Source organism: Lepus europaeus, chromosome 1 (genome assembly GCF_033115175.1).
Source record: "Lepus europaeus isolate LE1 chromosome 1, mLepTim1.pri, whole genome shotgun sequence".
In the NCBI taxonomy this organism is placed as follows: Eukaryota; Metazoa; Chordata; class Mammalia; order Lagomorpha; family Leporidae; genus Lepus; species Lepus europaeus.
Window position 1 is genome coordinate 66185332 of NC_084827.1, and position 12253 is coordinate 66197584.

The following is a 12253-nucleotide window of genomic DNA, read 5'->3' on the forward strand; positions in this document are numbered from 1 at the left end:
TGGAGTTGGGGAAAATTCAACACTTTTGCTGATCTGAGGTCTTGGAAAAGCAACTCCATGAGCAAATAAATATGAGAGTGCTTCAAAAAGTTCATGGAGGGCTGGGCATTTGATGCAGTGGATAAGACACGGCTTGGGATGCCGGCATCTTGCATCAGAGGGCGTGGTTTTGAGACCTGCTTTCGCTTCTGATCCAGATTCTGGCTAATGTGCACCCTGGGAGGCCGTAGGTGATGACTTAAGCATGCAGGTTCGGGGTTGGCATTGTGGCATAGCGGGTAAAGCCGCCTCCTTCAGTGCTGGCATCTCATATGGGCGCCAGTTCGAAACCTGGCTGCTCCACTTCTGATACAGCTCTCTGATATGGCCTGGGAAAGCAGAAGATGGCTCAAGCACCTGTGTGGGAGACCCTGAGGAAGCTCCTGGATCCTAGCTTTGGATTGGCCCAGCTCTGGCCATTGCAGCCAATTAGGGAGTGAACCAGTAGATGGAAGACCTCTCTCTCTGCCTCTCCTCTCTCTGTGTAACTCTTTCAAATAAATAGATATTAAAAAAAAAAAGAATGTGGGTTCTTGCTATGCACATGGGAGCCTGGGATTGAGTTCTGGGCTCCTGGCTTCAGCCTGGCACTTGGGACAGTGAACCAGTGGATGGAAGATTTCTCATTGTCTGTCTCTGTCTCTCTGTCTTTCAAACAGATGGAAAAAATAGTTCATGGAAAAATGAAATGAAAAGATGTTTATTTGGGGGCAATTTTTTTTTTTTTTTGCAAAAGATTTCTTTATTTATTTGAAGTGTTGAGTGACAACGTACAGAGGGAGCGCTTCCGTCTGCTGGCTCACTCCCCACATGGCTACAACAGCTGGAGTTGGGCCAGGCCAAAGGCAGGTGCCAGGAACTCCATCTGGGTTTCACACATGCATGGCAGGGGCCCAAGTATTTGGGCCATCTTCCGCTGCCCTGGATCGGAAGCAGAGCAGCTGGTACTTGAACCGGCACTCTGATATATGATGCAGATGTCCCAAGCAGTGGCTTAACCTGCTGTGCCACAGTGCCTGCCTGAAGAAAAGTTGTGATATTCGTGCCTAGTGTTTCCATATCGTGCATTTTCCAGGAACTTCTTTTTCTAAGTTTTATGTATTTGAGAGACAGAGTGACAGATACAGAGTGAGCTCCCACCGCAATGGCTGGAGCTGGGAAGTCCGTCCAGGTCTCCCACATGGGTGGCAGAGACCCAGTCACTGGAGCCATCACTGCTGCCTCCCAGGGCCTGCATTAGCAGGGCGCAGGAGTCAGGAGCCGGAGCCACCGGTGCTCTGATTTGGCATGTGGGTGTCCCAACCAGCATCGTAACTGCTAGGCAAAAACGCCTGCCCCATTCCAGGGACTTTCTGGAGATCCTTCATATTCATGGATTTCAAAAGCTTCTTGCACCCAAATAAACTTATCTTTTAATCCCATTTTCCATGAAGCTTTTGAAGAACTCGTACAGTACCGCTGACTGGGCTGGGTGAAAGCAATCCTCATTACAGCCGTGCTGGGGCTCGGCCCTGCCTCCCTCGCTGGCCAGCGTCTTGCCCTGGCATCTGCCCTGCTAATCTCAGGGTGCCTGCAGCAGGAGGTGGCCAGGGAGGCCTCTCTCCACAGACAGCTGCTCTGGTATCCTCTTGGGGGGGGGTCTTTGTATTTTTTTTTAAAGATTTATTTATTTGAAAGTCAGAGTTACACAGAGAGAGAAGGAGAGGCAGAGAGAGGTCTTCCATCTGATGGTTCACTCCCCAATTGGCCGCAAAGGCTGGAGCTGCACCAATCTGAAGCCAGGAGCCAGGAGCTTCTTCCGGGTCTCCCACGTGGGTGCAGGGGCCCAAGCACTTGGGCCATTTTCTACTGCTTTCCCAGGCCACAGCGGTGAGCTGGATCGGAAGTGGAGCAGCCCAAGTGGATGCCGGCGCTTCAGGGCATTAACCCGCTGGGCCACAGCACAGGCCCCGGGCTTTGTATCTTGTTCTGGGTGCTGTGGCACCTCATGTGGATAGCTTCCCAGCTACACCAGAGGACAATTTCTGGAAAGTTCTGCCGGTGCCACACCTTGGCAACCTCTCTGCACCAGTGAGGCAGGGTCACACCTTCTCCAGTGACACGTTGGAATCTCAGCGGTTGCGGTTGCGGCTCATGGACTCTTAAAATACTCTTGACTTGTTATAGCCAGTCCCTTATTATAATAGCATTAATGATTGCTTATAGAACAACATCCCTGTTCAAATATCTACGCAGTTGCAGTCCCGGTTGGATCCTTAGTGGCACAAACCCACACCCACTGGCTGCTTGCTGGCTTTGGCATGAGCTCTGCTGGTGGCCCGTTCCACCTGGTTGACATGGGTCAGTGGTCACGAGCACGGATGGCAGAGCCAGGCTGCCTGGGTTTAGAACCCACGTCTAGCACTGGCCCATGGGAGGTCTCCCACCTCTCCGTGCCTTGAGTTCCCCATCTGTAGAATGGAGATGGCTTAGTCCGTTGCAGCTGTTGTATGGACTGCTGTGACAAAGCACCTTGACCTGGGAACTGTGCAAATAGCAGAAACTTGGGGCTCATAGTTCTGGAGCGTGAGAAGTCGCAGATCACGGTGCTGGCAGATTGCATGTCTGTGGGGGGCCTGTTCCTTGTCCATGGCACCCTCTGAGTGTCTTCACTTGGCGGGAGAGAGGCTTCTAAGAGCCCTGATCCCCTTCATAAGAGCTGTGCCCTCATGGCATAGTCACTCCCTAGAGGCCCCTACCTCTTCACACCCCGTGCTGGGGATTAGGTCCCAGGTAAGAATTCCGGCGGGGGTACTAGCATCGCCGTGGGGGCCACATGAGTTAACATATGTCAGGTGTTGGGCACAGAGTGCCATATGAGTACTTGATAATATTATCATCAACTTCCTTCAGCTCACCCTTTGCTCCCGCCCACACCTGCAGTGCACTGATCTCATCTGATGTCACTGTAGGACGTCCCTTGTCAGACAAGTCGCTTCTGCGGGACTGCGAGCTCCGCGGGCAGCGGTGCACCTGACCGAGTGAGGGAGTAACCGTGGCAGCTCAGGGCCTTGGAGAATTGGATACCGGATTAGGGTTGCGTGAGCAAGAGTTGCATGGGGCACGGAGTGGGGTGGTCTGTGAAGGGCAGGGGGGAGGGGACGAAGGTGGGGAGATCCTTCAGGCCTTCGCGCAGGTCTGACCATCTCTGGAACACACGGGGAGGAGGATCTGCGACCGCAACACAGTTCTAAGCGAGGCTGGCCAGGGGCCCATGAGCCACGGCTGTCACCTGCAGTGGAGCTGAAAGCAGCCCTGGGAGGCTCGGGCCCTGGGAGGCACGGGCCCTGGGAGGCACAGGCCCTGGGAGGCACGGGCTACGGCACAGAGGTGGCTCCCACGGCTGGTCTGAGCAGCATGTTTTTATGGCCACCATGGGAACCAACAGGAAGCAGGTTGGCCCCAGAGTGCAGGGCCGGAAGGAGGCAAGCCAGAATGTGTCACTGCGATGCAGGGAGAAGGTGTAGGTCCAGAGCCCTCCGAGGAGACCTGCATTCTGGAAGATGTAAACCGACACAGCGCCAAGTCCCTACAACTTAATGAGGGAAGTCGTTCCAAATCCCACCAGAACTGCTTACTTTCAATTTTGTGAATTTCCTCTCGGGTCCTACCGTGTTTACATTATTACAATCATCATGCAGGTAGTACTTCATTTTACTTTAAAGATCTGACATTGATAACCAGTATTTCTCCTGCTTCTACCATGGTCTTCATAATCAGTGGTCAAAAAAACTATGAATGTACCTAATTTACAAATACACTGCTGTCAACATTCCCATATTCTTATTTTAAAAAGTGGTAACTAATGGTCTTACGCCCATCTTTGGGCAGATACTATTTAATGTGTTGGGTTAGAGCTCTGGGGTGACTTTCTAGGTTTATAGTTACTAGGTCAAAAGTTTTGCAATGACACATTCTGGCACGCCTCATTCTGGCCCTGCACTCTGGGTCAGAGACAGGCAGGCAGAGCCAACGCCAGTGCCATGACTCGGACTCCACTCCCTGTTCCTGGTGCTCACTGGATATGCAAGAGTGTGTGTTGTGTGTGTGTGGGGGGGGGAGGCGGCAACACACACACACACACACACACAGAGCGGGTGGAGGCTTCGTAAGCCAAGGCTATAGGGTGAGGACAGGAAACAGCTCGTGTGTGACCTGGAGCACACATCCCAGGGCCTTGCTCTCCCCTCACACTGGATGAGTCTGTTTTCTGTTGCTCTAACAAAACACCCAAGGCTGGGTAATTTGCAAAGAGATTTATTTGGTTCACAGTTCTGGAAGTCCAAGAGCACAGTGCCAGCTTTTGTGTGGCTCTGGGGAGGCCTCGGGGCGAATGGCATGACAACAGCGGGAGCGTGTGCAGAAGCCACACAGCAGGACCTGGGCCTGCACAGACACTGAGCTCCGGCCCCAGGGACAGTCCCTGCAGCAAGGCAGGCCGTCCCCAGCCCCTCCCTGAGTGCTGCCTGGCTCCCGCTTCTCTGCCTCGTGTCACTACCATGTGCCACCACGGGGCACCCTTCCCAGTGTGGCCTACCCTTCCCCTGCCCTGGTTACACTGCGACAGGCCTGAGTTCTTCAAAACTCTCCCAGACAAAGCAATGCCCAATGACAAGGACCAGGCTGGCCTGCCTTGCTGATTACAGCTCTCTTCCCCTTGCCCTGCTGGAGTGCCCCGTCCAGGGAGCCAGGCTAGGGCTCCGCACTGCACCAGCCACCGATCCCAAGTGTGACACCAGGCTTGATCCACCATTCTCCTCTCTTCTCCAGGCCCTGGACCTTATCAGCAGCAGGGTCTCCATCCTGAAATGGTTTGTTCTTCTTTTGCCCTCAGCTAGACCTCCTGCCAGGTGCTGGGAATACCCGGGGGCTCTCCTGGTGCCCACCAGCCTTGCATCTCCCCTGAGCATGCCATCTGTGACCATAGGACCCTCACTGGTCCATCACCCAAAGGTGCAGCTTATAGAAGCCTCACCCCCACATGACCTTCTCATCTTTGAAGCTCTATCACTGGGAACTGAGCCCCCAGCAGAACGGGTGGTGGTGGGAAACAGTTCTCTGCCCTAGCAAAGAGTTCCCAGGCTGGCATCACTGCTGGCACAGGGGTGTGGCCCAGCCCCACGTCCACTGCTGCTCACTACGAGGGAGGGACATCCTATTTGTGTAGATGCCCTCTGTGCCAGGCTTCACACAACCCTAAGATCCTGCTAGGGGGTTCACACTCTGCCCCATTCACAGGTAGAAGCCAGGCTGTTAATCTGGGCCCATGGGTGCAGCACTGAAAGACCCACTGAGGGTGCACGGCAGGGCAGAGCCTGCCCAAGCCGGAAGTGCCCGAGCACCAAGCCCTCAGGAGTGGCCCAGATTGAGCGTCGCCCTCCACACCTGCAGCACAGAGTCCCGGCGCGTGGTGTAGGGCAAGTGCTTGATGCGGAACCAGTGTCTGGGGACGACGTTCCCGCTGGGGGTGTACAGCTGTTCCCCACGCGGTCCCAGGGCGCTACGCACGGCCAGGTTGCCCGACAGAATCTTCTCGTAGAATTCCACCCCACCCTGGGCGTAGGCTGTGGACAGGGAGGCTGCGCGGCGGTCCAGCCAGGCTTCCAGGGCATGGGTGAGAGAGTCGGTGGAGAAGGCATAGGCCACAAAACCTGCCACCGCAGCCACCAGGTTGAAGGCAGCGCGGAGGTTCATGGGCCCTCCGTAGAGCCCCAGTGCTTGCTTGGCGCCCACGCTCAGGGCCCAGGTTGCAGCCAGGCAGGCTGGGGCTGGCAGGGCCTGCAGGGCGGCGGCGCTGCTCTCCAGGTACACCACCTCCTTGGCCAAGGCGAACTTCTGGGCGTCGTGGGACAAGGTCAGAGCGTCTCTCAGCCGGGCACCTGCTGGGCTCTGCCAGTCCACTCTCTGCCCATGCACGACCACAGGCTGCTCAGTGCTGGTCACCAGGCCCCCCAGAAAAGTGGCAGGGATGCCCACCACGGCGCCAGCAGGAAGTCTCGGGGAGCCAGCACTCACAGGCTGGAAGGTGAAGGTGGTGAAGGGCTTGTAGCAGTGTCCTGAGGGGACTCCCAGGTCATGCAGCACTTCCTGGAAGAGGCTGTGCAGCTCCGGGGAGAGTGCGGCCGGCTGGCCCTGGGGCCAGTACTGGTAGAGCCATCGGACCACAGGGTCCGGGAAGAGGTGGTATGAGACTTGAGCCCCAAACAGGCCTGCGCAGGAACCCACCAAGAGGCCAGTCCTGTGTCTCTGCACAAATGCTGCAGCCCGCCACAAGGGACCAGCCATCGGGGCTGTGGCTGCCGACAACCTGTCCGGGAGAAAGAGAAGTGAGCCCCCGCTTCCCTGGTCTGCCTACAGACTCAGCACCCTCCCAGGCCCACAGCCTTCCTCAGGGAAGCAGCCAGCACTGTGGCTACCGGGCCAGCCTGAATGGCTTGGAGCCCTGCCCATCTCTGTGTGTCATCTCCCCCAGTGCCAGACAGGCACGAGACCCTGGCCCGCCTCCAGTAAACGAATGAACACACATGACAGTCAGTGTCTGGCCCAGCAGCAGACATCCCTAGGGATAATGGCTGAACTATTCCCTTGGCTAGGGACTGAGTACTCGACTCCTAACTCCACCGTTCATCCAGTGAGGCCCTACGCCTGGCAATTTCAAATGAAAACTCAATTTGCTGTCAAGTACTTACTACATGCTAGACAGTTCTGAGAGCTTTCTATACAGTCAGCGCTCAGTACTCACGGGGCATTGGTTCCAAGTCCTCACAAGATACCAGAAGCCGGGGCTGACCACGCCCCTTATTTAGAATGGTGCGGTGTTTGCACAGAATTTACCCAATCCTCTCCAAGACCCTAAGTCATCTCTAGACCACTTCCAACAATGTATATCGAGAAAAATGCCTGTACTGATGCCATTTTAAGAGTATTTTCCATCTGCAGGTGGCTGGGCCCATAGAAGCAGCCCTCACAGATATGGGGGTGGCGACTGTACCATGTACCCCTGAATCCTCACAGCCTCACCCCATTAGCAGTCATTAGACTACTCTCGCCCCTGTTCTAAAGCCGTGAAAAGTGAGGCACACACACACGGAGTAAACTGGCCCAAATCCCAAGCTAGTGATAAGGCAAGGTTCTGAGCGGAACTGGACCCCCGCCCCCCCAAATTCTCATGTTGAGGGCTTAACCCGCAGAACCTCAGAATGTGAGCCTATCTGGAGACGGAGTCTTTAGATAAAAAAGGGAGCTCACTAGAGTGCCTCATTCAATCAGGCTGCTACCTTTATAGCATGAGATTAGCACACAAGGACACAAGAGGAAGCTCCCAAGGACACAGGAGGAAGCTCCCGTCTGTAAGTCAAGGAGAAAGGCCTGGAAGGCACCTGGCCCGTGGACACCTCCATTGCAGCGGGGAGGTACGTGCCAGGCGGTCAGGCGGCGCGCCTGCCCCGACACAGTAGCTCAGGAGCAGAATCTACGCGGGAGACATCAGAGCATAGTCTGATCCATTTTAGATCACAGATACATACTACGGGAGACGAAACAGCACAGCAGCCAGCCTCCATCATCGACACCCCGGGTCTACTCCCACCCGCCCCCGCCCCCAAAGGCTCCGTCCTCAGACGCCCCGGGCACCTGCGTCGTTCCAGCCGTGAAAAACTCAATTATTTAATTTCTGTCCCTGCGGGGCTGCAGCCAACAACACCGGTACCGCTTGTCCCCTAAAAGCCACAGGTTCTGGGTCTGTTTTCCCCCGGAGGAAACTCTGGGAGGAGGGGGCGGGTCCTGGCCAGGGTGCTAACGGCCCCAGGACGCTAAGGCCTCAGGGGCAGCGCAGGACAGCTGGGCGAGGATGGTCCCCGCTCTGCTTCTGTGCTGGGCGCCCGCGGCTACTCCCGAAGTCCTAACTACGCAGCCGCAGGGAAGCTGGGGACCCGGGTCTGCAGGTAGGTGCGCCCCATGCAGCGTGCTCACCTCCTCTTCCGCCGTCCCGGACGCGGCCACACGTGCGCGGGGACGGGAAGCCGTAAAGCACGCCGGCCGCGGCTCTGGGGGCGGGGACTTCGGGGGCGGGGCTGGGTGCACGGCTGGCTGCCGACCTGGACGGAGGGGGCGGGGCCCTCAGGGGCGGGGCCGAGCCCTAGCTCTTCGGCTGGGACTCTGGGGGCGGGGACTTTGGGGCGGGGCCTGGCGCGTGGCTTGCTACTGGTCAGGACGGAGGGGGCGGGAACCTCAGGGGCGGGGCCGAACCCTAGCTCTTCGGCCGGGACTCTGGGGGCGGGACTTCGGGGCGGGGCCTGGCGCGCAGCTGGCGACTGGCCGGGGCTTCGGGGGCGGGTGATGCAGGGGCGGGGCCGAGCCCTAGATCCTGTGGCTCCAAATCTGGGTTCAAGAATCCGAGGAGAGACTGATGGGATCCGGGGAGGGTTCGTCCCTTCACGGAGCCGCGTGGAGCTGGTCTATGACCCGAGACGTGACTGGGAGAGCCACGCTGCCTAGCACTAGGATTCCAGCTCTTGAGAGGCCGCTGTGGCGGTCCCAGGCAACTCTGCCCCACGTGGGACACGGAGCCGGCCTGTGGCCGCGCCTCCACGGGGCCCGTGTCCTCCCCGGTCGGGAAGCCCTCACCACCGGCGAGGGGCTCTGCCCTGGACTGTTACCGCCCCGGCTCCCGGCGCTGTGCAGCCCGCACAGCGGCGTCCCCTCTGTCACTGCTCCTTCCCCGCAGCTCGGGGAGTCGACCACCGCCTGAGCATCCAACGCAGCGCGGCCCCTGCTTTTGTAAATAAAGTTTTATTGGAACACAGCCTGGCCCGTTCCTTTCCCTGTCTGTGGCTGCTTTCTTTCCCACTAGAAGGGCAGAGTTGAGTAGATAGGACAGAGACGGTCTGGCCCACGAAGCCTAAAATATTTACTATCTGGCCCTTTACAGAGAGTCTGGGGAACTCTGGGAGCAGATTGTGCCCATTTCACAGATGAACTAACAGGCATGCAGCTGGAGCAGGGTCCCCAGCTCCTATGCACCTGGTATATGCAGGGTAGCAGCTTCCTGTCCTTCCCCTTACTGCCTCTCCTTCCATACAAATTCTCTCTGGCTAATCTAGCCAATTTCCCCTGCCTCTGCTGGCAGTCTTTCTCTTCCATTCCAGCCTCTGGAGAAGGGGGAGAGAGGGCTCACCTCCTGGGTGGAAAGGAGGGGATGGAGGAGAGATGAGGGGGTTGGGAGACCTGGAAGCGTGTGGGCACTGAGGCTGGGCTTTGGATGGTTAGCATCTGTGTGGAGCTCTGTCTGCTGCCAGGCCACCCACACAGCCTGACTGCGGATGACCACTGACCAGCCAGACCATGCCCGATTCCCAGCTCGTCCCCCGTGCTCCTGCGCATCCTGCAGGGGCACCTCGGGGGCAGCATTCCCCGTCTCAGGCTTAGCCCAGCAGCTCCTGGTAAGGCAGAGCCTGCCCCTGTGTGTCTGCCCCACCCCCACCCCCACCTGGGGCTGTATTAGCCCTCCAGCCCAGCATCAATGCTGGGGTGGCCCTCCCTCCCCGGTTGCTATGTGTGTGTGGGGGGAGGTGTAACTGAGTTCCTGGGTGCACGGTGCCTGGCAGTTTGGGTCTTGCAACACTCAGTTATCATCATCATGGTCTCTGCTGGGGCTGAGACCTGCCCTCGCAGCTCTGTTGTTTGCACGGACGTCATGCCGGAACACGTCTTGGTAAATGACCATAGCCAAGTCCAGAATGCCGAACATTCCACAGGGTGAGTGACATGGTTTGTCCCACAAATCAGTGGGACAAACAGAGATGAGAGGTGCTGTTACCAAAAAGGCTTGAGAAAAAAATAGTAGTGACATGCAACGTGTGGGTTTGTGGGGATCCCGAATCGAATGAACTTAACTACAGAAGACACCTTTGAGACAACTGGAGACATTGGAATCTGAATTGCATTTTAGCTGCGATTAATGAGCGCTTGCTTATTTCGTCAGGCAGGACAACAGGAAGGTGCTATGTAAAGTCCTTATCCCTTAGAGAGGTGTGCTGAAGTATTTGTAGATGAAGGGACACAACATCTACTATATGATTCAAAGTCTGAGGATCAATGCAAACCAAAACGGACGAAGAAGCAGGGTGAAGACGAATCAACATTGACAAACACATTAGTTATTTTTGAACTCTGTGGGAGTTCCCGATTCTGCCCTCTACTTTTGTGTATGTTTCAAAATTTACATAATGAAATGGTTTTCACTTAAAAAAAGTGCTTTTAAAATATGAGCTGACCAATGAGAGTTCTTCACAATAAAGAACTTTGGTATTTCATCTGTTTCCACTGTCAAGGAAAGTAGAAGGATCCAGCTTCCCAGTCATGCAGGTGGGAAGGCAGCGGAAGTTGGCTCAAGTACCTGAGCCCCTGCACCCATGTGGGAGACCTGGATGGAGTTCCAGGCTCCTGGCTTTGGCTTGAACCAGACCTGGCAGTTGTGGCTATTTGGGGAGTGAACCTGCTAGGCCATCACAAAACACACCGAACACCAGAGTAAGGGAAAGGGTGTATTGGGGGGAAAACCCAGCAGACCGGAGGGAAGGGGTGAAGAGGGCAAAAGAGAAGGAGAGCGTAACAGAGAGAAGGAGAGAGAGAGAGGAGAGGAGCTAGCGAGGAGAGAAGAGAGAGCCACATGTTCAGGAACAGGTCCTTTTAAAACTGCTGGAGGGTGGGCAGGGAAGCAGGAGCAGCGAATCCCATTAGAATGGGGGTGCAGCTTGACACCGGTGGTTGGGCCATGTGGTCACCTGGCTTCCAGCAATGGTGGTGGGGGCTAGAGCCTAGGATGGTGTCAGGGTGTAGATGGCGCCATAGATAAAACTGCACCATTAAAAAAAAAAAAAAAAAAAAAAAAAAAAGCCTGACCCGTGGCTCAACAGGCTAATCCTCTGCCTGCAGCGCCGGCACCCCGGGTTCTAGTCCCGGTCGGGGCGCCGGATTCTGTCCTGGTTACCCCTCTTCCAGGCCAGCTCTCTGCTGTGGCCCGGGAGTGCAGTGGAGGATGGCCCAGGTGCTTGGGCCCTGCACCCCATGGGAGACCAGGAGAAACACCTGGCTCCTGCCTTCGGATCAGCGTGGTGCACTGGCTGCAGCGGCCATTGGAGAGTGAACCAACGGCAAAGGAAGACCTTTCTCTCTGTCTCTCTCTCTCTCACTGTCCACTCTGCCTGTCAAAAAGAAAAAAAAATTTAAATAAAAACTGCACCATTTTCCTAACAGAACCAGCAAATGGAATCTCTCTCTCTCTCTCTCTCTGCCTTTCAAATAAGTACCCCCCCCCTTAAAGTAGAAGGACAATCCCCAGAATGGGGGGAATGTTTGTAATATATAGATCTGGTAAGGGTATAGTATCCAGAGTAGATAAAGAATCTTTTTTTTTTTTTTTTTTTGGACAGGCAGAGTGGACAGTGAGAGAGAGAGAGAGAGAAAGGTCTTTCTTTTCCATTGGTTCACCCCACAATGGCCACTGCGGCCGGTGTGCTGATCTGAAGCCAGGAGCCAGGTGCTTCTCCTGGTCTCCCATGAGGGTGCAGGGCCCAAGCACCTGGGCCATCCTCCACTGCACTCCCGGGCCACAGCAGAGAGCTGGCCTGGAAGAGGAGCAACCGGGACAGAATCTGGCGCCCCGACCGGGACTAGAACCCGGGGTGCCGGCGCTGCAGGCAGAGGATTAGCCTATTGAGTTATGGCGGCACTGGCCGATAAAGAACTTTTAACAACAAAAAGAAAATCCAGGCTGCCGCCGCGGCTCAATAGGCTAATCCTTCGCTTTGCGGCGCCGGCACCCTGGGTTCTAGTCCCGGTTGGGGTGCCAGATTCTGTCCCAGTTGCCCCTCTTCCAGCCCAGCTCTCTGCTATGGCCCGGGAGTGCAGTGGAGGATGGCCCAAGTGCTTGGGCCCTGCACCCCATGGGAGACAAGGAGAAGCACCTGGCTCCTGGCTTCAGATCAGCGCGGTGCGCCGGCCGCAGCGCGCCGGCCGCGGTGGCCATTGGAGAGTGAACCAATGGCAAAAGGAAGACCTTTCTCTCTGTCTCTCTGTCTCTCTCACTGTCCACTCTGCCTGTCAAAAAACAAAACAAAAAACCACCCAGTGACCTGAACAGACATTTCTCCAAAAGAGATCTCTCAACAGCCAG

General features: G+C 56.2%; 1 protein-coding gene across 1 annotated transcript; it reads right to left on the reverse strand.

Annotated features, from left to right (window-relative positions):
* Window positions 1–4332: 4332 nt before the first annotated feature.
* Window positions 4333–8096, reverse strand: TMEM177 (transmembrane protein 177). Its single transcript, XM_062199154.1, has 2 exons — window positions 8050–8096; window positions 4333–6385 (listed from the first exon to the last, which is right to left on the reverse strand). Exon 2 carries the CDS (start codon window positions 6361–6363, stop codon window positions 5428–5430), a length of 936 nt encoding a protein of 311 aa, XP_062055138.1. The 5' UTR covers window positions 6364–6385; window positions 8050–8096; the 3' UTR covers window positions 4333–5427.
* Window positions 8097–12253: the final 4157 nt, after the last annotated feature.